This window comes from Vicugna pacos, chromosome 17 (genome assembly GCF_048564905.1).
Source record: "Vicugna pacos chromosome 17, VicPac4, whole genome shotgun sequence".
In the NCBI taxonomy this organism is placed as follows: Eukaryota; Metazoa; Chordata; class Mammalia; order Artiodactyla; family Camelidae; genus Vicugna; species Vicugna pacos.
Window position 1 is genome coordinate 19877949 of NC_133003.1, and position 23037 is coordinate 19900985.

Below are 23037 nucleotides of genomic sequence, written 5' to 3' on the forward strand. Positions count from 1 at the left end.
GCTCTCCGCATCTCTTCCCCCGCAGGAGCATGCAAGCCCCGCCCCACGCCTGGCCCCTGTCCCAAAAGATTCCTCCCTCCCTTCCCCCAAGTTGAGGGTCCCCAGTAGACCAGAGCCTGCCAAGAGCTTTTTGGGTGTGAAGGGGTGGGAAGCAGAACCCGAGGGTGGGGGTCTCGGCTGATTTCTGGGTCTTGAGGCCTCTAGCCGCCCGGGGTGGAGTCAGGGGCGGAGCTGGGGAGGCCGGCCCGCGTCTGGATGGGTCCAGACTCAGAGAGACCCGGACCTGGGAGAAACTGGGAGGGAGAGAGAGGGACGTGAGGACAGAGAGGAGGGCAGGGACAGGGGCGGGTCTAGGCACAGCGGACCGACCCACTCAGGAGGTTCCCGAGGCTGGGGGTCCAGGCTGAGGGCAGGACGGGTAGAAGGGCAACGGCGGAACCAGACTCGGGGCTGGCAGCCGAGCAGCCTCCCCAGAGACCTCGGTCCAGCCTGAGCGGGAGTCCCGCGGGCGGACAGACAGCGCTGTGGCCGGGGGGCGCGCGGGGTACCTCCCGTGAAGAGGGCCTACTTCTCGGCTGAGGGCCCCTATTCACCCGCCTGGGCCGGACGATCAGAAAAAAATAACGTCTGTGCCTTCCCGGAGAGGAGAATGAAGCGGCGGCAACGGCCGGGGCCAAGTTCCTGGGCCCCGATGTTAGAGCTTCCCGGGTCCTGTCCCCTCCACACTCACATCTCGCCGCTGTGCGACCCCGGGCCGCAGCCTCTAGAGAAATGTCCCGGGGCAGGGGGCAGCGGGCTCTGTTCTGCCGCTCCACACACCCTTGTCGGAGGCGACGGGGGGGCGGGGGCAGGAGAGGCCCAGGGAGTGCGCGGGGGAGGGAAGAGGCGCCCGGGCCGCTGGGGGAGGGGGAGCGGCAGACTGCGAGGCGAGGGACGCGCGCGGCGGGCGGCGGCTCCAAGCGGCGGCCGGACTAGGGGCGCTGGAGGCCAGGCCGGCCAGGGGGTATCCCGAGATCTCGATGAAGTCCCCCCGGGGCCGCGGACGGGGCGCTGTCCTGGGGAGGCTGTCGGGGGATCCCCGACATCCATGGCTAGGCGGGGGCCGCGGCGGTGCGCTCGGAGTAAGTTGGGGTTGGGAGCCGGCGCCGAGGGGAGGGGGCCGGAATTGGGTAGAATGACTCCAGGCCTGACCGGGGTGGGCAGGCTGGTCTGTCTCGATGTCAGTCGGCGGCGCCTCCTCGGAGCCCGCCGGAGCCGCCAGCCCCGCGCCGCTGGGCTCCGGGGCTTTTTTGGAAACTTGCAAATGTTTTCGCAGAGAGCAAGGGGGAGGGGAGAGAGGGAGCGAGGGAGTGACCGAAACGCAGCTCGGGGCTGCTGGAAGAACGGAGGCCAAGGCCGGGGGAGTTAGAGACGGACTGACAGACAGGCAGACAGACCGAGCGTCCCGGCCGCAGGCGCGCTCTAGCGGCGCGGGCGCAGGCGGGGCTCCGGCACAGGATGGGGAGGGAGTGCCGGAGGCGGCAGCGTACGGATCGGGATCAGAGGGGGCCGAGGGGCTCGGAGCTGGCGGCCGGATCACCGAAGGGCTCAGTGTCCTTGCAAAGTTGGGATCCCTTACCCAAGCTGCACGCACCACCCCCCCGCCCTGCCCCGCCCCCCCTTGTGCTAGCCGAGCTAAAAATAACAGCCCGGTTCGCCCCCCGCAGACCGCGACCCCAACCCCTCCCCCCGACCCCTCCCCCACTGGGCGTGGGGCAAAGCCACAGCTCCCAATTCCCCAAAAGAAAAAAAAAGAAAGAAAAGGCGGCGCGGGAGGGGGGTGGACGGGGGGCGGGCCGGGGGCGGGGGGCCCGGCCATATGGATGTGATTTCTCTGCTCCGAGGCAGACGGGCAGCTCCGCAGCTCTCGGCGCCCGCCCGCCGCCCGCCCGGCCCCCGGCTGCCTCCCTTCCTCCCTCCCTCTCTCTCCTTTGCACCCGTTCGCTCGCTAGCCCTCGGCGCATGGGCCCCGCGCCGGGCCCCGGGGCCTCGGGCCGCCGGGCCGCCGGGGTCCCCTAGGCCCTGGCGTGGGCGGGACAGCCTGGCCTGACGCAGCTCTGTACCCCACCACCACCACCACCACCACCACCACCAGGGCCGGCGGCGGCGGCTGCCCCGAGGGACGGGGCCCTAGGCTGTGGCGATGGGGGCCGCCCGGATCGCGCCGGGTCTGGCGCTCCTGCTCTGCTGCCCGGTGCTCAGCTCCGCATATACGCTGGTAAGTCCCCCTCTCACACTCCAGGGCAGGCTGCCGGCTTGCTTTGGGGTCCCCCAGCGGGCGGGGCGGGATTCAGGGCTCAGAGGCTTGAGTTCCCCCAGTAGTCTGAACTTTGGGTGGGGGTCCCCTCTGGCGTGTCTGGATTCTGGGTTCCAGATGTCTAAGGTCTCTCTGTTTCTGAAGCCTAGGTTTGGGGTCCCAGGTCTGGAAATCTGTGATTGGGGTTCTGTCATCTGCTTCTATGAGCATCAGTGCTCTGTGTCTCCCTTGAAGATGACAGTATGATCTAGCAGAAGACTGGGCTTTGGCCCTGATGTAGGGTCCCACAGACTTTGCGCTGGGGGCTTCTGTTTTCTGCAAGTTTTGTTCTGCAGTCTGGGACACAGGGCTGTAGCTCTGAGGTTGCGAGTAGGATTTGAGGATCCCTCCAGCTCTCACCATAGCATGCATGCACACATGCATGCACTCATACCCAGCTTCACCCATACTGGAAGATGTCTGCCCAAAGAGGCGGGTGTGGTATGGCATGGAGGAGGGATGGAGGTCCCCTGAAGGAGACTGACCTTACAGAATACTCCTAGCAGGAGAAACATGCTGGAGGGAGACTCTGGTGAGCATGGGGTTCCCCATTTGTACCCTCCTGAGAGCAGAGGCCAAGAGTGGACCAAAGGGGGAAGAAAAGACAGAATGGGAAATAAGCTAGAGAGAGAGAAGACAGAGACAGAGACAAAGGGTGGGTGGCAACGGGAGCTCCCCAGAGCAGAAGTAGACAGACGAAGAATAGCAAAGAAAAACAGGGAGAGGCTGGCAGAGACCAAGAGCTGGAGACACGGAGGGCCAGTGCCCTCCTCATCCTTGGCCAGGGTCTGGGGGTCGTTTCCTGGAAAGTCAGATCCCATGGCGACCCCAGAGATCCCAGGAGACCAGCCATTGCTGAGGAGGCTTCTGCCTGTGTGTCTGACTTCAAGGCCCCTGCTGCCTACCCGCCACGTCCCAGGTGCGGCGGGTGTTTGCCTTCTAGAGAGACAGGCAGGCAGTCTCCTCCTGACCAGCTCCCTATCCAAGCAGAGCCCAGGCAGGCAGGCAGGAGCTCTGGGATTCCTCCAGCTCCGCCTATTGCCTGTGTAACCTTGGGCTGTCCTTCTCCACACCTCAGTTTTCCTATCTGTAAAAAAGATACCAAGAAAGAAATATTTGCCTAAGAATCTCCTGATCTGAGGCTCTCCTCTCCTCTGTTGGCTTCAGCATGCCCCATTCACCAGTGCCATGCCTGCACAACTTTGCCTCCCCAAATCCAGAGACATCGCCCCATACAAGAATTTGTAGATGGGGAAACCAAGGTTCAGAGACACTCGGCATCATGTGCAGGGATGTTCCAAACAGTGTGAATGCCAGAGCCCAGAGCAATTTCCCCAGCCTCCCCTTGGGCCAGGCTCACCTTCCCCAGGCCCCAGTTCAGAGTGTGTGAACATAGCTATTGTGCAGAGCCGGGCAGCATGGTCTGTGGGCACACATGTGTGCAGGTGACTGTCAAGGAATAGACAGGGTGATGGGCACGGGTGACCTGAGAGTTTATCTGTGTGTCATAGCAGGGCTCTGTAGGACTCTGGGCATGGTGTTCTCTGGGTCTACCTAAGTGTGAGTGTTGGAGTCGTCATATGAGCTCACGTGTGTCTGAAGTTGTGGGTCTGCACATGCCTTGCAGGAGCATAGTTGTGCTGCATTTGTGTATTTGTGAGCACATGTGAACCTAGGTCTGCTGTTTTCTTATTTTTATTTAAGAAATGCTTCTATAGTGCTATCTACTTGCCAGACACTGTTCTAAGCACTTTACAATATTAACTAGTTTAATCTTTTCAACAATTCTCTGAGAATCTTCTGTTATCATTCCCTTTAACTGACCTTCACACAACCAATATGACCATTATTTGTTGCATGACAACCAAGTGCCAAGCCCTGTGCCTCTATGCAGGGGCAGGGGTTGTGGGTGCCCAGGGATCCACACTGATTTTCAGGGAAGCTGAGGCACATGCAGAGAATTTGCTTGGCTTAGCCCTGGCCCAAGGCTGAGCATAGGGCAGAAGGACGGATGCTAGGGCTGGGTCGTCTTATTGGGACGTCTGTGGCTGGACACTCAGGTCGTGAGTGCACTGAATCTTCTCTGGTTCCAGGGCTAGAGGATATGGCCCCCTACCCTGTGGGCCACCTGGGCTCACCTGGAGCCAGCAAGAAGCAAATAGTCTGCCAGCTCTCTCTTGAACCCAGTAGATACCACTTCCACTCTCAGCTGACAGTCTCCTGTCACCAAACCTGTATGCTGCCTGCCCAGCCGGCCCCAGGACCAGGCTCACATCTCCAGGCACCTCACGGTTGGGGAGCCAAAAAGTGTCCCACTGGGAGGACACTGGCTGTGCCACTCAGCTGGTCCATCTTGTGCCTTACAGAAAAGAATAGCTGTGAGGGTGGGGGTCAGGTGGAATGAAGTTTGGAGGAAGGGATGGGCCCACAGACTATGATTGGGAGGAAAGGGGTGGTCTTATCCTTGGGAATACCTTATCCTAAGGACCCCCTCAGCATGCACGCTTGTGAAGGAGAAACTGCTGCAGGAGAGGCTGAAAGTCAGAGTTGGAGGTAGGGGTGGGAGCAGGCCTTGAATGTAGAGATACAACCACGGGGTCACTCAGGAGAGACTGTGATGGGTGAGACTCCAGGGAACCACTCCGAGCCGGCTCCAGGGGCAGCTCAGCCAAGAAGCTCACTCTTAAAGACAGGAAGGAACCAACATGTACTGAACAGTGGCTTTCCCCAGATTCTGAACTAGAAACAATCACAAATGTTTTCTCATTTCATCTGTTCATCTACCTATTTTATGGGAAAGGGGCCTGAGGTTCACACAGTGAGTCTGTGGCAGAGGTGGGATTTGAACCCAGGTCTTCAGACTCCTGCACTGAGCTGCTTCCTCCAAAGCAGAGTGAGGGCTCATGCTGGCAGGGGAGCCTCATGTCTTACTCGGGGTTTCTTTTTCTTCCTTTCCTTTTTTTTTTTTTAAAAGTAAAATCCTTTGGTTATTTATTTTACTTTTATTTTCTTATTTTAATTTCATAACTAATATTTGTGAATATGTTCTTTCTTATAAAAGAGTCAATACAAGTTAAACAGAAGTTATCCTTAATTACTCCCAAACCCTAATCCCCGTTCTAGAGAAAACCATTTTTAAACAGTCTGGGTGGGGGATGCCCTCCTAGACCTTTTTCACTATGTTTTCAAAAGGTACATTTTTTGGTGTGTATGTATAAAGTAGTTTTGTTCTGCTGCTTTCAGTTTGTTTTTAAGTAAATGATATCAGTTTGTAGATACGCTCTGCCATATGCATTTTTCTGTTTAAAGGTGGGTCTTGGAGATTTTCAGTGAATATAAATCTATCTTTTTAAACACTGCATAGTATTCCAAAACCCGAGATTCATAAAGCAGTCCCTAGGAATGTACATTTAGATTGTTTCTGCATAATTTTCCTCTGTGTGTGTGTGTGTATGAGAGAGAGAGAGAGAGAGAGAGGGAGAGGGAGAGGGAGAGAGAGATACCAGACGGCGGCAGGGAAGCTCCTTGAAATGCCCTCTCATGTCCCCGGGTGAACATTTCCCTGTAGGATATTTCTAAATTCTGTCATTGCTGGGTCTGAGAATATGCACATTTTTTATTTTAATAGATATGGCCAAATTGCCCTCTAAAAAGCATTTGTGGGTTTATACTCACAACACTAGGAGTGACTAGGAGGTCTCTTCCCCACACCCTCTGTCTCACAGGATAGTCTGAAGATTCTTTTCCTCACCTTTGCCATTCTGATAGGTGAAAAATGGTGTCTCTTGTCATTTTAATTTGCTAATTATCAGTTAGCTTTGGGACATTACACTGGTTTATTGTCCATCTTCTAAGAGCTTTCTCAGAGCCATTACCCATCTTTCTATGGGTTATTTGTCTTTTTCATATTGATTTGTTGAAGCTTTTTATATCACCTGCCTTTAAACACTACTCCCTCCACCCCCGAGCTCTGGGAACTGACTGTGGACGGAGCAGGAGGAGGGGGGCAGAGCCCTCCCGGGAACACGGGTTTTCTTCGGAATGTTTTAATGAGGCGTCAAGAGGCCTCCCCCGGATTCCTGTTGTGGGCCTTCTGGGGACACTCCCTGGCCCGGCCACCACATCAGGAAGGCAGCTCTCCCAGAGATAGAGTCCGCAGGAAAAAGAAAGGGTGGGCTGAGGGTTCTGCAGACCCTTGAAACTGTCTGCAAACTATAGTGTTAACTGGGAGAAGGTGCAAAATTTTGCTCAGATTCTCAAAGACATTGGAAACCTCTAAACCTTTAAGAACCCCAACTCCGGCACCAGCCTTGTGCAGAGGTGAGACCTGGTAGGATCCTGTTCTACTGATCAGGCTGTGATTAGCTTAGGTGATACCATCCATCTGGGTTCTTGGTCCCCCAGCCCAGGTAGAGGCCACTTGTGAAGATCCTCTGAATCCTAGCAGTCAACTCCACCATCCCAGGTTCCATCCCACCACCTGCCCTGAAGGCGTCCACACTGGCCAGGATGAGAGGCATCACAGTGCCTCCCCCCAGCCCCTCCCAGCCCCAAACACAGGCAGCCTGTTCAGTAAGGCCAGGTGAGGAAGAATAAAAGTCAGCACTTGTCAGGGGTGGCAGGGCAGGAGTGTCCCCGGCAGGGAGCTTGTCCCATCCTGCTCAGGCCAGCCAGACAGACGGAGGGCGGCAAAGGGTAGGGAGCAGTCCCTAGCTAGCTGGCTTGGGAGACACCGAGTGGTGCCAGCACAGGTCCCAATAGTGAAACCTGGAAAAGAGGTGCAGGAAGCCCAGGAGGTCACCAAGGGTTCTCCTGTTAGTCAAGGTTTTCTCGTTCTGGCTTTTCTGGAGGTTCAAACTCTCCATGCTCCTAATATGAGGATACAACTGTCCTCTGCCCAGTTAGGGCTGAGCACAAGCTGCCATCATCAACATCATCACCATCTGGTCACCCCTACATCAATCTCCATCCCCAAATTACCTCTGTGGAAGCTGCCCTAGGTACTCTGCAAAGAGGCTCTTGCTTGACACAGTGAAAGATACAATCCAGAAAGACTCTGTTCAAAGCTGATATTGAGGCTGGCACTAGAAGATCCAAGTGGCTGGGTACTTCTTCTTTCTTTCCCTTCTTCCAGGGTTGTTGCTTCAATATCAAGCAGACATTAGCTCATTCCTCACCTTCTTTCTAACTATGACTCTTAGCCTCAGTGGCTTCGTTTGTAAGATAGGGAGCTGGTGGAAGGTGAAGGAGATATGGTTAAAGCTCTAGGGGCAGTGGCAGTCCAGGGATGAGCACCAGGCAGATCTGCTTTCTCTAGAGGTGAGCAAGGAGCCAATAGCTGTCTGCCCCCAAGGGGACCAGGCTGACTCCAGGCAGAGGGATGGGTGAGATGACCCAACAGAGCATCCTAAGGCTAACATCATGCAGAAGGAGAAGCCCCTTTCCCAGAGGCAGAGGTATCAGGAGCTGAAGAAGGATCCTTTGTATTTGCTGAAGGAGGAGAATTTCGGCATGTCTGGGATCACAGACAGCAAATGTGTGGAATTTGGCAGTTAGGAGAGGTACTGAGAGGAACGGCCCTCATTTGGGCAGTGGCATGGATCTGGCTCTCTCCACCACCACTATCACCATCACACCTCCATCACCATCACCAGCCTTGGCATTGCCCCACTCACTGTCTTCACTGCCACCATCACTGCCATCCCGGGCTCCAACACCATCCTCAGTGAGTTAGGAGCTGAGTTAGAAGGAGCTGCTTGCCCTCCCGCGGGAGGGGTAGAGAGCAGATGGCTTTTCTCTTCCTTTAGGCTTCTGAACTCAGGAAATGAGAAACACATCCGGGCTTCTAGACCACACATTACTCTCTCCCTGGGACTGCAGTTTCTATGTTTGTAAATAACATATTGGCTTCTAGCCCCGATCTGCACTCTGCCTGGAGCCCCACAAATACCAGCTCAGGGCCCCCAGGCCACCTCTTTCCCTGTTCCCTCAGTTCAGGGCTAAGGTCAGGTCACCATCCCACCTTCTGGCACATTCACAAACTGCAGGTCGTGTACCTGTGTGAATACGGGAAGGTTCCATGTTGGAGGGGTGAACATGGGGAGGGGGCTACAGTGGGGGACACTGAAGCTGATGATGGTTAGGTCAGGGGAAGTCAGCCCTAACCCAAGACCATAGGAGGGATGTGGGGAAGGGGGGATTTGGGACACCTGGCACTAGGGCTAGGTGGCCCCATGAGTGGTGAGTACGGACTAACTGACGCCTGGCCATGATCCAGCCCCAGGTCCCTCAGACCTCGCTCATGAGACCCAAGATGCCCAGACTCTCTGGATCTAAAATGATTCAAGTCCAAGTTCTCCTTACTAGGAGCTGGGCCAAGAAGACCTGAACTTCTTGGAGTGCCAGGCCAGGAGGAGAAGCAGAGCTATCAGCATTTTTTGCATCACTTCCAGGAGATAAGGCCCCCTCACTCAGGGAAGAGGCAGAGAAGGGGCCCTTCTGCCCCTCAAGCCCAGGCTTGGGGGACCTTGAATCTTAGTGAGTCCAGGGTGGATCCAGAAATGAAGGGAGCCATTAAGATATCCTTTCACCCCAAAAGCTTGCCAGGCACACCTCACCCAGCAGGCCCTCCTATACTCCCTGCTCCCACCACCCATCTGTCCCTCACTGTGGCCCCCTTGACTTAGCCTTCTACTCAGATGATCTCCCCCTGTCTCTCTGGGTCCCCAGCCTGGGGCACCCACAGTGCCTGGCAGCACGGGGACCCATAGCAGGAGAGGCGGGGAGCAATGACTTGGTGCTGCTGCTGACCCAGTAGCAATAATAGCAACCAGCTTTTCCTGGGCCCCACTCCTGCCCAGGCTTTTCATGCAGCACCTCATTTAATCCTCGCAACAGCCCTATTATTATCCTGATTTTACAGGTGGAAAACTGAGGCACAAGGGTTAAACAGCTTTCCCAAAGACAAAAAGCCAGGATTCAAGCTTCAGTGCTGGCGGCAGAATCTTCTTAGATGAGGAGAGGGTACAGCTGGAGGGAGAGCTGATGGGGGCATTCCAGGCAGAGGAGCTGTACTCCTCTCCTGGGCATTCCCAGACCCACCAGGAAACGAGACTCCAGAAAAGAGGGTGTGCCTCCTCTTGGCCATAGAGAGCAGCCAATAGCAGTAGGGGGAGGCTGAGCAGATGCCTTGGGCCTGTGAGAGGGTGTGTTGGTCATCTCCCAGCTAGTACACCTGTCTGTCTGTCAGTCCGCCAAATTTTTAGCCGGTCAGTTTTCAACCCATGACTGCCTGCATTTAGTCTAGGCCATCAGTTGTGACCCTCAGTCACATCAGTTCACTAGTCTGTCTGTTAGGAGGGTGGTTGTGCCAGTTTTGGGGGACTGGTGGAAGCCTTGTCAGCCACTCAGGAGCTTTCCAACATCTGGAAAAAATATGGTGCATTATCTGTTTGTCTTGAAAGAGATGGAGGTAGGCAGGAGAAGGAGTAGTGGGGAAGGGTGCTTGCTGAGGGAGTAAGGATAAGACGACGGGAAAGGTGGTACAGTGGTTATGGGGCTGGTGGCAGTGATGCTGCTAATGTTGCCTTCGGTGGTAATGGTGCTGGTGGTGATGGTAATGATGTTCTACCAATTGTGATGGTGCTATAGTGGTTATACTGATAGTAATAGTAGTTAGTGATCATGGTAGTAATGGTGATATTGCTGATATTGGTGGTGGGGGTGGTGATTGTGTTACTGTGTTGCTCAAAGTGATGATGGTTGGTGGTGATGATAGTAGTGGCGGTTACTGATGGAGGTATTAGTTGCAACAATGGAAATGGTAGTGAAAGGGTGCCGTAGTCAAGGGGAGATGGGCAGGGCAGCTACGCAGGGATCAGACCCCTTAACAGCCTGGGTCCCCAATGCCAGAGGCACAGAGAGAACTTCAGATTCGTGTTGGAGCTCCCCTGATTAGGCTAGACCTGAGTTGTCCTCTCTCAAGCCCCATCCCCCAGGGCTACTTCTGTCCCCCTCCCGGCTGCTCAGCCATAGCTGGAGGTGGGGGTTAGAGGAGATGTAGGGAGTGAGAGTGAGGACATGGGAATCTGCTCCAGCCCTTCCTAAGCATTGGGTCCAGTTGATCTCAGGGTCCAACTCAGATGCCAGTGAGACGCAGAAGCACGGACATCCACAGACGCGCAGGCTAATGAACAACCGCATCACACACTCTCAGACACGCACACGCTGACCTTTGCCCAGAAACGCAGGTACACATGCATATTCACAGACCCTTCAGGCTCACGTCGCAAAAGTGCATGCTGGACAATCCCCACGTGAAAATATACAGAAATAGGGGCACGCACAAGTGCACACACCGGCCAGACAGAGAGTGCGCGGCCACTCGAGGATGTGCCGCCACTCACACGCACGCGCAAAGACGTGCACGCGCCTCCGCTAAGTGAAACCAGCAGAACCCAAGTCCGGCCGAGCCAATTGGAGACTCCTTGGCCCTAAAAGCCCTTGCTGCTGCCACCAAGAGACGCGGTCAATTAACTTCTCCCTGTAGCGGGCTCCCTGACCCGCCCGGCCGGCCGGCCCGCCCCCACGCGCTGGTGCCCGCCCCTTCCCTGACCGCCGCCTCCCTTCCCTGCCTCCTCTGGGCTCTACCGCCCTGCAAAGCTCCGTTCAGTCTGAAGCGACCCGGCCCTGCCAGAGGATGTCTGAGGGGATGCAGCTCTGCCTCTTGAAGGTCTAAGGGGACCAGGCTCTGCCCCGTGGTCTGAGGAGACACAATTCTGCTCTGGGTCTGAGACGTCTCATAGGACATGTCCCTGTCCTGGGGGTCTGAGGAGACAGGCCCTGACTTGGGGGTGCAGGTGGGATCTGAGGGGATGCATTAACCTCTTGTGGGTCCCACTCATAGGAGTGGCTGGGCTTGGGCACACGGAGCAGTTCCCAGGACAGGATGCTGCCTTTATGCTCTGACTCCCTTCCAACCCTAAGTCAGGGAAACAGAGGCTCCAAGTCAGACCACCCCCCCCACCATGATGCTCTTGTTCCCTTCCTTAAAAAGATGCCAGTGAATCCCAGTCAGAGGAAGTCAATGCCCAGGGTGTGCATGTTGAAAGGAAGGGAAAGAAGGACACTCCAGGCAAAGGGAACAGCAGGAGCAAAGGCCTGTCCACTTTGTCAGAACACAGGGCCTGCTTGGATGGAGGGAGCTTCCAGATAAGCAATGGATGTGGGTGATTCCCACCCACAGCCTGCACAGGAGTGCCCCGCCCAACCCAGACCACGTGCCAGCAAGTCCTTCATCCTCTCCCTCTTGGGACTGCAAGAGTGGGAGGGGCTGAGGCACTCACCATTCAAGGGAAAGCATTGACTGGGGATAGGGCCAGGATGGAAATTGGTGACTCCCAAGGTCCCCAGGGCACTAGGACTTGAAGGAATCTAGACCCAGTTTGTTTCCCCAGAGTTCACCACTCCTTATCCATCCCCGCCCCACCCAGGTCCCCAGCAGACAGCCAGGATCCTGTGAGGATCCATCCTGGGACATTCTATCCCTTTCCCACGTACCCCTGGGGAACAGACTGGACAGTGATTATCAGCCTATGGGTTTACTATCGGGCGAGCAGAGGACAGCCCCCCCCCTTTTCCTTCTGGTAGAGCAGGCCCTTCCTCTTGGAGCTAAGGCTTCCCATCTGTAAAATGGGAGCTACGTAAGGCAGATCTCCCACATCCTTTGGAAAAGGGGGAATCCCTCAAAGAGGCTGGGATAGTTTGGAAACTGCTGCTCTGCTGGGAAGTCAGTCCTGCCTGCAATCTGACCTTTGGCTTGGTAGGTGGATGCAGATGACGTCATGACCAAAGAGGAGCAGATCTTCCTGCTGCACGGCGCCCAGGCCCAATGTGAAACGCGGCTCAAAGAAGTCCTGCAGAGGCCAGGTGGGGGGGGGAGTTGGGTGGGCGGGGCCAAAGAGGAGGGTCTGGGGGCCAGGTCAGGAGAGGGAGGGGCCAGAGGAAGCTGGGAGCCCAGGATGCAGAACCAAGTGGCACCAAGAGAGGGTGTGCCCAGGTAAAGGGGGCCAGGTCAAAGTGAGGACCAAAAGTGGGGTGAGTCAGGTGAGATTTAAGTCAGCAGGCTCAGAGATACGCTGAGCCTCCCCTCCCAGGATGCAGACTGGAGGGTATAAAGGCAGCTAGAGTCTGAATCACCTCCAACTAGCTTAGATCTGGTGAGGCATGCCAGGATCAGGAGCTCTGACTAGGGGTGGGCTGGGACAGCTTCCAGGAGGAGAGGAAGTATCCAGTGCAGATCCAGAGGGGTGAGTAGGTCTTTGAAGGAGGCCCTCTGGGCAAAGGACAAAGCATATGAGTCCAGGGTGAGGAGAATGAGGCTTTAAGGGGAGGAGAACGGAGGGATACAGATGGGTATCTATGACTCTGTCAGTCATGGTCACTGTCCAGGAGTGTACTTAATGGGGTAGGAAGGCTTCCTCCTACCAACACAGCATCTTCATGGGACCCTTGCCATGGTGAAGCTAACCCCACAGCCTGCCCCAATCTTAAGCTCATCTCTTCATTGAGCCCATTTCCTTGAAGTGGAAATGGGGCTCCATTAGCAACCATCCAGGCCTCTGACTTCTATCTGATTAACCCCTCACCTGGAAGATCCCCCCATGACTTGTGGGCAAGTACAGCTTCCTCCCCTGAGCTGACCCTCAGACTGCTGGGGGAGGATGCTGGTGCACACCCAGGATGCAAGTGCACCGTGACACACCCTAGAGCCCACAGATTCTGCTCTCACTCACAGAGACTCACATGGTCTCTGCAGTCATAGCCTGCCCACACTGATCCCACCAGTGACTCCCTGGTCCCTTGCCTCAGTCACATCAGGGTCTGGGATGGGGTCAAGTGGAACCCAGCCCTCTTCCTGGTTGTGGGAGCCTAGAGGCATCTCCCTCTGCCCTCTCTCTGTTCACTGTGGAGGCCCTCCCTTCCCACTCCACCCCATCCTGCTACCCTCACCCTACTGAAGCCCCAAGGTGCAGACAGGAAAATGGGCACAGCCATTCCATCTCAGCCCAGGGTGTCTGCACTCAGCTTCCCATTGTTGCCATAAACCCTGACACGGGAGGGCCAGGGGACCCTAGCTTGGGCTGTAGCAAGTCAGATAATAAGGATGACTTTTCAGCAAGGAAGAGGGTCCTCAGGCATTTCTGAGTGGGAGAAAACGCCAGGCTTCATCTCAGATGGAGAATCTCCAAGGTCCCTTGTGGAAGCTGTGAACTCCTTCCTTGGGCATCCTAGGACAGGGGATGGGGTAGAAAGGCTCATCTGTGCTCTCTTAGCTGCACACTTGTGCTCTTCTCTTCCACACCTACGCAGTGCTCTGGCCCAGCTTCATTTTCACTGTTTAACCTCTCTGTTGACATCACCACTACTGTCTACTTTTGCAATGCGCCCCCTGGTGGGGCCTTTGCCTCCTGTGGGCTTGGGCTCAGGGTCAGGCACCACCTCTGCCGATGTCTTGTCCACTTTACCGCTCAACCTACTAGTTGATCCCATACCGGAATGGTGTTCACTTCCATTTGAACCCGAGTTGACAGTCTCCATGCTATCTGATTACTTCTGCACCTGGCAAGTGCTTTACAGTTTGTAAATCATGTCCTCACCTGTCATCAGCCTGAGTGTCAACAGGGCAGGGGACAACCCCCACTGTACAAAGTGGGGTCTGAGGCAGGAGGCCCCCTGGGTTCCCCTGTTGTGGCACTGTTGACAGCCATAACTGCTCTAATTTTTCCAGCTGACATAATGGAATCAGACAAAGGATGGGCATCTGCATCCACATCAGGGAAGCCCAAGAAAGAGAAGGCATCTGGGAAGCTCTACCCTGAGTCCGAGGAGGACAAGGAAGTGCCGACTGGCAGCAGGCACGAAGGTATTTCTGTGCTTCCATGCATCCATCTAAGACCCACTCGGACCTTCCTGCTCCACTGCCCCACCCCTTTCATGTGAGCTCATGCTCCTGGCTCTTGTGGAAGGAGAGGGGCTGGGAGGAGACAGAGCTGAGGGGGCAGCATGTGGAGGGGACAGGCAAGCTGGATGGGCTCAGGCCCCCCTAGAGAACTTGCCCTGCACACCTTAGGGGTAGACCCAGGGCTACATCCCTCCCATAGAGAGAGATGACAGAGAACCTGGGAGACAGATGGGCAGGGAGAGGCTAGGAAAGACCTAGAGACAGAGAGAGGGAGAGATAAAGAAAGGCAGGGAAGAGACAGAGAGGGGACCAGGAGGCGCACACTGGGCCTGGGACTCAATGAGTCAGAAGAGGGTGCGCCATAGAGACAGAGCAGAACAGGAGTGGGGCTGTGAAGGGGTGGGGCCAGACAGCGGGACAAGGAGGGCAGAAGAGAACAGAGGGAGGGAGATGCGGGGCTGTGTTGTCCCTCAGGGAGGTAAGGAGAGACAAATGCAGAGCCGAGGCTGCAGCCACAGGGCCGGTTTGAACCGGCTGGGTGGGCAGCAGATTCCAGATGGGCCACATCTGGGAGGCTGTGGTCACCCTGTGGCTCCCCAGGGACCAGAGGGAATTGTGGGCCCGGCCAGGCAGGGCTGGGAATATGGTGCCCAGGACAGAAAGCCTTTCACCAAGCTGGGGTGGGTCCAGCCATCAAGGCAGCCTTCCAGGGTGGCTGGAGAGTCCTGTGGTTGGAGCCCTGAAAGGGGAAAGTCGGGGGCTGGGGCATGCAAAGTGCAAGATTCAAAAGCTGGAGACCCTCCAAGGTCACTTAGCATCTCTGCTGTGTGGCTGGAGCCCCAAAGTGGGATGTGTCACCCTGCCTTGAATCTCACAATTAGCACTTAGATTTGGGGGATGTCTCCCCAATGAATGGTCACTGGAGTCTTATAGCAGGTGCTCAGGGCAGGTCTTGGACAGTGGTGGAAGTGCATATCAATCCCAATTTCCCAGGGAAGAAACAAGTGTAAAGAGGATGGACACCTGCATGAGGTGGGCAGCTGTTTGGGAGTGAAGCTGGCACTGGAAACTAGACTTCCTGCCTCCTGTCCATGGTCCCTGGGCAAGGGTCACGTAGGAAGCATTCTCAGCTGAAGGAGAGTTAGTCTGGGAACTCACCCTTCTCCAGGGACACCTGGAAGGTGGGACCAAGAACAGAGAGAAAGAGAGAGGCCTGACCAGGGGTTGTACACTTGAGGAGGGCAGGGCCCTGGGCTGTATGATCTCGGCAAATCACTCGCCTCTCTTGGCCTCTACCAGCCAATCTAGAAAATAAGGCAAGTGCCAGCACCTGCATAAAGGGGCTGTAGTGAATTCCATGAGGCCAGGTGGGTGCAAGGCACGGTAGGGAGTAAGGGCTTAATACATTCTCTCTGGAATGTTCCAAGCCTGAGTTCTCTAGTCTCGGAGCACACTTGTCCCTGAGGGAGCTAGTGACTACAAGTGTATTCATTCCTCTGGGTCACTAACCACGAACTTAACTAGTGTACCCACCTTTTCTGTCTATCTCTGTGGGCACAGGGCGCCCCTGCCTGCCAGAGTGGGACCACATCCTGTGCTGGCCCCTGGGGGCACCAGGTGAGGTGGTGGCCGTGCCCTGTCCAGACTACATTTATGACTTCAATCACAAAGGTAAGGCAGGCTGCAGTAGGGTGGGACCACAGGAGTACCAGGACTTGGAGCTCAGGGCTTCAGTGGCTCCAAACCTCTGTGCTCGCCCTGACCCTCCCATGGACCTGCAGGCCATGCCTACCGTCGCTGTGACCGCAATGGCAGCTGGGAGCTGGTGCCGGGGCACAACCGGACATGGGCCAACTACAGCGAGTGCGTCAAGTTCCTGACCAATGAGACTCGTGAACGGGTGCGAGCCTTCCCCATCCCTAATCTGATCCGGATAAGGCCACCCCAACCCCACTGGTGACGCCTGGCAAAGTCCTGACTCCTCCCCCAAACTTCACCCGGCCTCTGACCCTTAACTTGACGCTCACCTCGAGTCCCGGGGCTCTGACGGTGCCTCCTCGCCTGCACAGGAGGTGTTTGACCGCCTAGGCATGATCTACACGGTGGGCTACTCCGTCTCGCTGGCTTCCCTCACGGTGGCTGTCCTCATCCTGGCCTACTTTAGGTGGGCGGGGCGAGGGGCGGGGCGAGGGGCGGGGCGGCGTGGGGCCGGGGGCCTCGCTGGGGCGGGTGCTTTCCTTCCCCTCATTGTACCCCTACCCACCGCGTTCCCCCTGGCTTCGTGCCTACCCATCGCGCGTGCCCGTGCCTCCAACCCATGGTATGACGCGCCCCGCAGGCGGCTGCACTGCACACGCAACTACATCCACATGCATCTGTTCCTGTCCTTCATGCTTCGCGCCGTGAGCATCTTCGTCAAGGACGCGGTGCTCTACTCCGGCGCCACGCTCGATGAGGCTGAGCGCCTCACGGAGGAGGAGCTGCGCGCCATCGCCCAGGCACCGCCGCCGTCCGCCGCCGGCTACGTGAGTGCTCCCTCCGGCAGCTGCCCGGGCCCCTCGCCACCGCTGGCTTGACGGGAGCCCCAGCCACCCACCCTGGGGCGCCCCCGTCCCTCGCCCCCATTTGTCTCCTGCGACCACGGGCTTCAGGCCACTCACACCCACCTTACTGCGTCCCTCGCACCCATCAGCTCTGCTTCCAGCCCCTTTTGTCCAGGGCTTTATGAGTGTCCCGCCTCCCCACATTTTCATCAACACTCCTGCCTCGGCCCAGGACCCCCAACCACTCTACCCCTTCACCTTGCCCCGGGCCACTGTCGTGTGCCCTCTTGCCCCGGCAGCATCTACTCCACACATACCCCTCAGCTTCTGCCCTTGGTAGATCCTGCCCCTTCTGCACTGGCTTGACTAGCACCACTTGTCCTATCTCATCAGCACCCCTGACCCATGGCCCGTCCCTCTACCCAGCCGAGCTACCCCAGATGCAGGCCCGCCCTCTGGCTAACACCAGCTGGTCTCCTAGGTGGGCTGCCGGGTGGCTGTGACCTTCTTCCTTTACTTCCTGGCCACCAACTACTACTGGATTCTGGTGGAGGGGCTGTACCTGCACAGTCTCATCTTCATGGCCTTCTTCTCAGAGAAGAAGTACCTGTGGGGCTTCACAGTCTTCGGCTGGGGTATGCAGGCACTGTGAGATGCAACAGGGTGGGACCCTGGGTGGCAGGGTCAGAGACTACCACTGAGGGGAAGGCACCCACACAGCACAGCCCATCACTGATGTGGAGCAGCAGGTGGGGAGCCTGCCCACCCTTCTGTGACCATGACCCCATCCCAGGCCCAGGGAAGAGGGCTTGGCCAAGGGTTAGGGTTCACCTGGGGTTGAGGTTCAGCCCGGGAGAGGGAGGGGGGACTCTCAGGTCAAAATTCAGCTTAGGATCAGAGTGGGATTTGGGGTCACATGTCAGCCTGGGGCTGGAGTTGGGATCTGGGACCTTCCCTCCACCCTGAGCCCCCACCAGTTTTCCCCAATAATCCCCTCACTGCATGGAGCTGTCCACCTCTCTGCCAGCCCAGAGCTGCAGGCCTAAGCTCTTAGCATCATCTGGGCTTCGGCAGCCCCTATGCAGAATGGGTTTCTGGGGCTCTGCACTCCTCCCCCACGGGCTCTGGGATCGAGTTACCGATAATTGTCCATTATTGTTGGCAGTTCCAGAGCTTGGCTGGGCTCCGGGGCGACTGGCCAGACTGCAGAGGGGTAGGCCCAGTGCTGGAGCCATCCCTGCACTCAGCACCTAGAGGCCCTCAGATCAACAGCCATAGCCTCCCTGCCCTTTGGTAGATATTGACCTTGACCTCACCCATGGCAAACCCCAGAGTTGAGGGAGACCTGGACTTGGTCCCAGGAACTGATGCGGGCTCTGGGGCTAGAGGATGTCAACGTGGGTGGGAAACACACAGATCTGAGAGCACACAGGAATGTCACAGCTCTTTTTCTCACATAAACCCAGGTTATGCCCTGCCCCTCCCAAGGGTGCACAGGGCCTAAAATGAAATATGAGGGGGTAGAGGGTGAGGACTTGAACTCCTTTTGAGAGGCAAAGCTCACTCAGAGATATCATCTGAGCTGGCTCAGGCCTGGGCACACTAAGGTTCCTCTGTGGCCCTTTACCCAGCCTGGAACGACACCTGTCACCCCATCCAGCCTCATGGGGGCTAGGACCTTTCAGAGTGGATGGGTGGGGGTGGTTGCTGGAACAGAAAACACCTGCTAGTAGTTTCCCTCTCTCACAAGGAATCCCCAGCACAGAGCATCACCATTTAGGGGAAGGGAGGGCAGAATGGACTGGGCATAGATAAGTTAATGATACTTTATTTCACCATGTGCCCAACAGGAATGCATATGTGTGGTACCATATGCAGATTCAGGATGAGGGCAGAGGGCTGAACTGGGTCCTGAGGGCTGGAGCACTGAGGGGAGGCTGTTGGGACAGCCAGGCAGCCCATGCAAGAGTGGGGCTCTGTCACCAAGCAGCTTATGTACCCAGGGTGAGGGGGGTCAGGGACAACAGTGGGATAAGTCGGGGGTCATCAGGTATGAGGGGAATGGGACTGGCAAGGTGGGCTGAGGAGACGGACATTGTGAACAGCATGCACAGTCCCTCACACACTGTCCCCCTCTACACCCACAGGTCTGCCTGCCATCTTCGTGGCTGTGTGGGTCAGTGTGAGAGCCACCCTGGCAAACACCGGGTAGGTCCAGGTGGAGAAGGGGTCAGGAGGCTCTGACACAGGCCAGAAACACCCCTGGTACCCTCTTCCTACATGAAGCATATGCAGGGCCTCCTGTACTCTGGCTCTGAGTGGCCCCAGCTTTAATAGTTTTCTTTCCAACTTTAAGCCAAGGTACCCCCCAGAGTCACAGGAGGCTAATTCAGAAGAAGCTTCTGAGGATAGCCTCAGGCCTGACCACACCTGACACTCCTCTCTCCTGCGCCCCAGTGGACAGCTAATGTCACAGGAGACCAGCTCTGGGACCTCTCTGTGGGAAGGCTGAGGGCGGAACACAAGTGGGTGGGGGCTGATGCCTCAACCTTCCCCAGGTGCTGGGACTTGAGCTCTGGGAACAAGAAGTGGATCATCCAGGTGCCCATCCTGGCTTCCATTGTGGTGAGCAGGGGTGACCACAGGGCTGGGTGGGGGTGTGAACCATGGGCCCCAGGGACCAGCCCCTAACAGGGACCTATAGAGGTTTCCCTGGACCCCAGAGTCAGAGCTACAAGGCCTGAGAAGCAGCTAATCCCCTCCCCAGTCCAGATGCAGAAACCAAGGGCCTAAGGAGCCTCCTGGAGAAAGAGTGGCAAAGCAGAGCCTGGGCAGGGCCATGGGTCCCACAGTCCTTGCCCCACCCTGCTAGGGTGCAGCCTTGAGATGCAGCCCTCCCTCACTCCCACAGCTCAACTTTATCCTCTTCATCAACATCGTCCGGGTGCTTGCCACCAAGCTGCGGGAGACCAACGCCGGCCGGTGTGACACGCGGCAGCAGTACCGGTGAGCCACGCCCGCCATGCCCAGGCTCCTCAGAGGTCAGGGGTCTTCAAACCCCACCACCATGTACAAAAGCAGACAGATGTCCAAGAATGAGCCTGTCTCCAGAGAAGGACCCAGCTCCTGACTCCCTGTCTGGCTCTGCCAGCAGTGATGTGATTTCGCCTGGCTTCTGGAGGCCCTGGGAGCCCTGCAAAGCCAGCCTGGGCCCCTTGGTGCCAGTCCCCGAACCAGAGCTGTGGTCTGTGAGGACAGGACAAACCCAGAGCTCTCCTCAGAGAGCTGGTCACAGGGAGCCTGAGGGACAGGTAGGCAGTGGGTGGACTCGAAAAGGTGGCAGTTTGGCTCAAACCTGGAGTGAGCCGTGGGATACCAAGGTAAGGCCACAGGGGAGTGAGTGAGTGCCAGCAGAGGGACCAACAGGTGCAAAGGGCCCAGGGACGGGGCAACATAAATTATGGTCCACTCCAGGACACCTCAGAGCCAAGGGGCCCGATTAACACTTTGCTGAGACAACAAAGTGTCATTGGCTCAAGTGAACTGGGCTGTCTCCACTGGTGACCAGAGCTGTGGGCCCCTTAGTGGCTTCTAGAGCCTGGGTCCAGCATGTGGGGGTATGTAGTGCCTGTTGAAGGGGAAGCGGCTCCTCCCTGATCCACCTGCCCTTCTGGCCCAGGAAGCTGCTCAAATCCACGCTGGTGCTCATGCCGCTCTTTGGCGTCCACTACATCGTCTTCATGGCCACGCCGTACACCGAGGTCTCAGGGACACTCTGGCAAGTCCAGATGCACTACGAGATGCTCTTCAATTCCTTCCAGGTGTGCAGCCTTGGCCGAGGGCAGGAGTAGGCAGGGGGTGGCAGGGGAGGGTGCTTCCACCCTCTCCAGACGCAGCTGTGGGCCCTGACCTAGTACCCTCTCTCCGCAGGGATTTTTTGTCGCCATCATATACTGTTTCTGCAATGGCGAGGTAAGCAGTGGGCCACGATGGGGCAAGGCAAGGAGGACGCAGAAGTGCTAGGGGGTTCTCAAGTCCTGTCTCTTCATTCTTCTGCCTGGTTCTTACTCTCTTTCTCCAAGAACATCTCTGAGGACATTCTGAAGGCAGAGAGGTCTTTCCAGATGATTCAGGCTCAGGACATGCTAGGATTTGTGGGCATAGCCAAGTGTCTTCCCAACCCCATGGCTGAATTGTCTGTAATCCAGACTGAACACTCAGCCACCCTTGCAGCCATTTGAGCCTTCTAGATTCTGGGTGTGTCAATCACCTGCAACCAGGCACCATGTTCTAGGATGATGGGATTTTTCTTGGCCTTGAAAATTTCCAGTAACATCCAGTGCCTCTGTTTCCATTTAGTGTTCAGTGTTGTAGGGGCAGGGATGGGGCACTGTTGGGGTTGGGGGACATGTGACAGAGGGGCTAGAGGCATATCTGACCACCCATCCTCCTATTGCCATCCCAGGTGCAAGCTGAGATCAAGAAATCCTGGAGCCGCTGGACGTTGGCACTGGACTTCAAGCGCAAGGCACGCAGCGGGAGCAGCAGCTACAGCTACGGTCCAATGGTGTCTCACACAAGTGTGACCAATGTAGGGCCTCGCACAGGACTTGGGCTGCCCCTCAGCCCCCGCCTGCTACCTGCCGCCGCCACCAATGGTCACCCCCCACTGCCTAACCACACCAAGCTAGGGGCCCCGGCCCTCCAGACCACACCACCTGCCGTGGCCGCTCCTAAGGACGACGGGTTCCTCAATGGCTCCTGCTCAGGGCTGGACGAGGAGGCCTCGGTGCCAGAGAGGCCACCGGTCCTGCTACAGGAGGAGTGGGAGACTGTCATGTGATCAGGGACCCAAGGGTTGGACCTGTGGACATAAGGGCAAACAGGCGGACCAAGAGATGGGTGGTTGGACGATTGCCCACTCAGGGCTGGGGATGGGAGGACAAAACAGGAAAAAAAAAAAGAAAAGAAAAAGAAAAAAAGAAAAGGGAAGAGGAAGCAGTGTGTGGCTTCCTGTGGTCTGAACTGGGGACTCATTCCAGGAGGGGAGGGCCTGAGAGCCACAGGGGAGTTCTTAGTCTCACCTCAGGAGGGGGTCTAGGAACAGTAGGCCAGTCCCTGGGGTGGGGGAGGTCAAGGCATAGTCCAGCAGAAAGGGCCTGGGAGAGGCCACTGTCTAGGCCTAGAGAAGCCCAAGTTCAATGGGGTCACCCAGCACCCCAGTGGACCCATGTGGAAGTTGGGCCCCAGCCTTTCCCTGCCTCCAGTTGCCACCTCGGCTGCTCCCTGCACTTTTACCCAGGCTCCATGAGGAATTTAAGCTTTGGCCCAGGCTCCTCTGGGCTATCTCTCCTCCTGCTGGTCCCCAGTTACTGTCACCCAGGGATGACAGCAGATCCCTTGGGTCCCTGGCCACATCTCCAAGCCTAAGGGCCTGCTACAGGCCCCTACCTGCCTGTTTAGTGGCTATGCTGTAACTCTTAGAGGCTAGAGCCCTCCAAATGTGACCCCCAGCCACTACCCTGGACCTGACACGCCTCTATCAACCAGACAGAGGGTGCAGGGGCAGTGACAAGGCCATCAGGTGAAAAGTGGCCGGAGGTCTCTGCTCTGGCTCAGGAACTGTGGGGGAGCCAAGGGGTCTGAGCCCAGAGGGCTGGCTGGGGTGGGGGTTGGCACATCCACTCACTGGATCCAAAGTGGTCACTAGCATCCCCATCTGACACCACTCACCACCTTACCTGCCCCATTGACCCCTGTCCGCCCCAGCCTTAGGCTCTAGAATGGCACAGGCCCTCTTCAGCCTGACACTCTGAGAACTGACCCAACTGCATCTCCAGCCCATGCTCTGGGCAGAGCAAGTTTCTTGCTCAGACCTGAAGATGGCCCTGCCTCTGGGCCTATGCACAAGCTAGTGCCCCTTTCTGGCCCTTCCTTCCCCTCATCTCCAGCTCAGACTGTCTTGTTCTTCTCCATGGACTCAGCATTTGGGAAGTGCTCCTCATCTCCAGCAGCCCCCACCCCATCCCCCACTGAGGGCTAGGAGAGGGGTCATGAGGCTGGGCCCACAAACTCACTTAGGCAGTGGGTGGTGCAGGCATACTCTGAGTGGCCTCAGGTCCAGCCCCACCTGCCCTTCCAGATGGTGGGCAGGGCGACTGTCCAAAGGCCTGGTGCACCCATGGAACTTCATGTAG

General features: G+C 56.9%; 1 protein-coding gene across 2 annotated transcripts; it reads left to right on the top strand.

The window, feature by feature from the left end:
* Positions 1 to 892: 892 nt before the first annotated feature.
* On the top strand, positions 893 to 21838 carry PTH1R (parathyroid hormone 1 receptor). Of its 2 annotated transcripts, none has more exons than XM_072941147.1 (15): positions 893 to 1121; positions 2135 to 2257; positions 12160 to 12262; positions 14124 to 14258; positions 15858 to 15968; positions 16079 to 16197; positions 16367 to 16461; positions 16636 to 16822; positions 17322 to 17475; positions 18988 to 19048; positions 19399 to 19465; positions 19752 to 19846; positions 20524 to 20661; positions 20771 to 20812; positions 21306 to 21566. In XM_072941147.1, exons 2-15 carry the CDS (start codon positions 2183 to 2185, stop codon positions 21424 to 21426), a joined length of 1503 nt encoding a protein of 500 aa, XP_072797248.1. In that variant the 5' UTR covers positions 893 to 1121; positions 2135 to 2182; the 3' UTR covers positions 21427 to 21566. The 2 variants fall into 2 exon arrangements, with proteins under 2 accessions (XP_072797248.1, XP_072797247.1); XM_072941146.1 differs by having other exon boundaries at positions 894 to 1121; positions 20520 to 20661; positions 21306 to 21838.
* The last annotated feature ends 1199 nt before the right edge of the window (positions 21839 to 23037 follow it).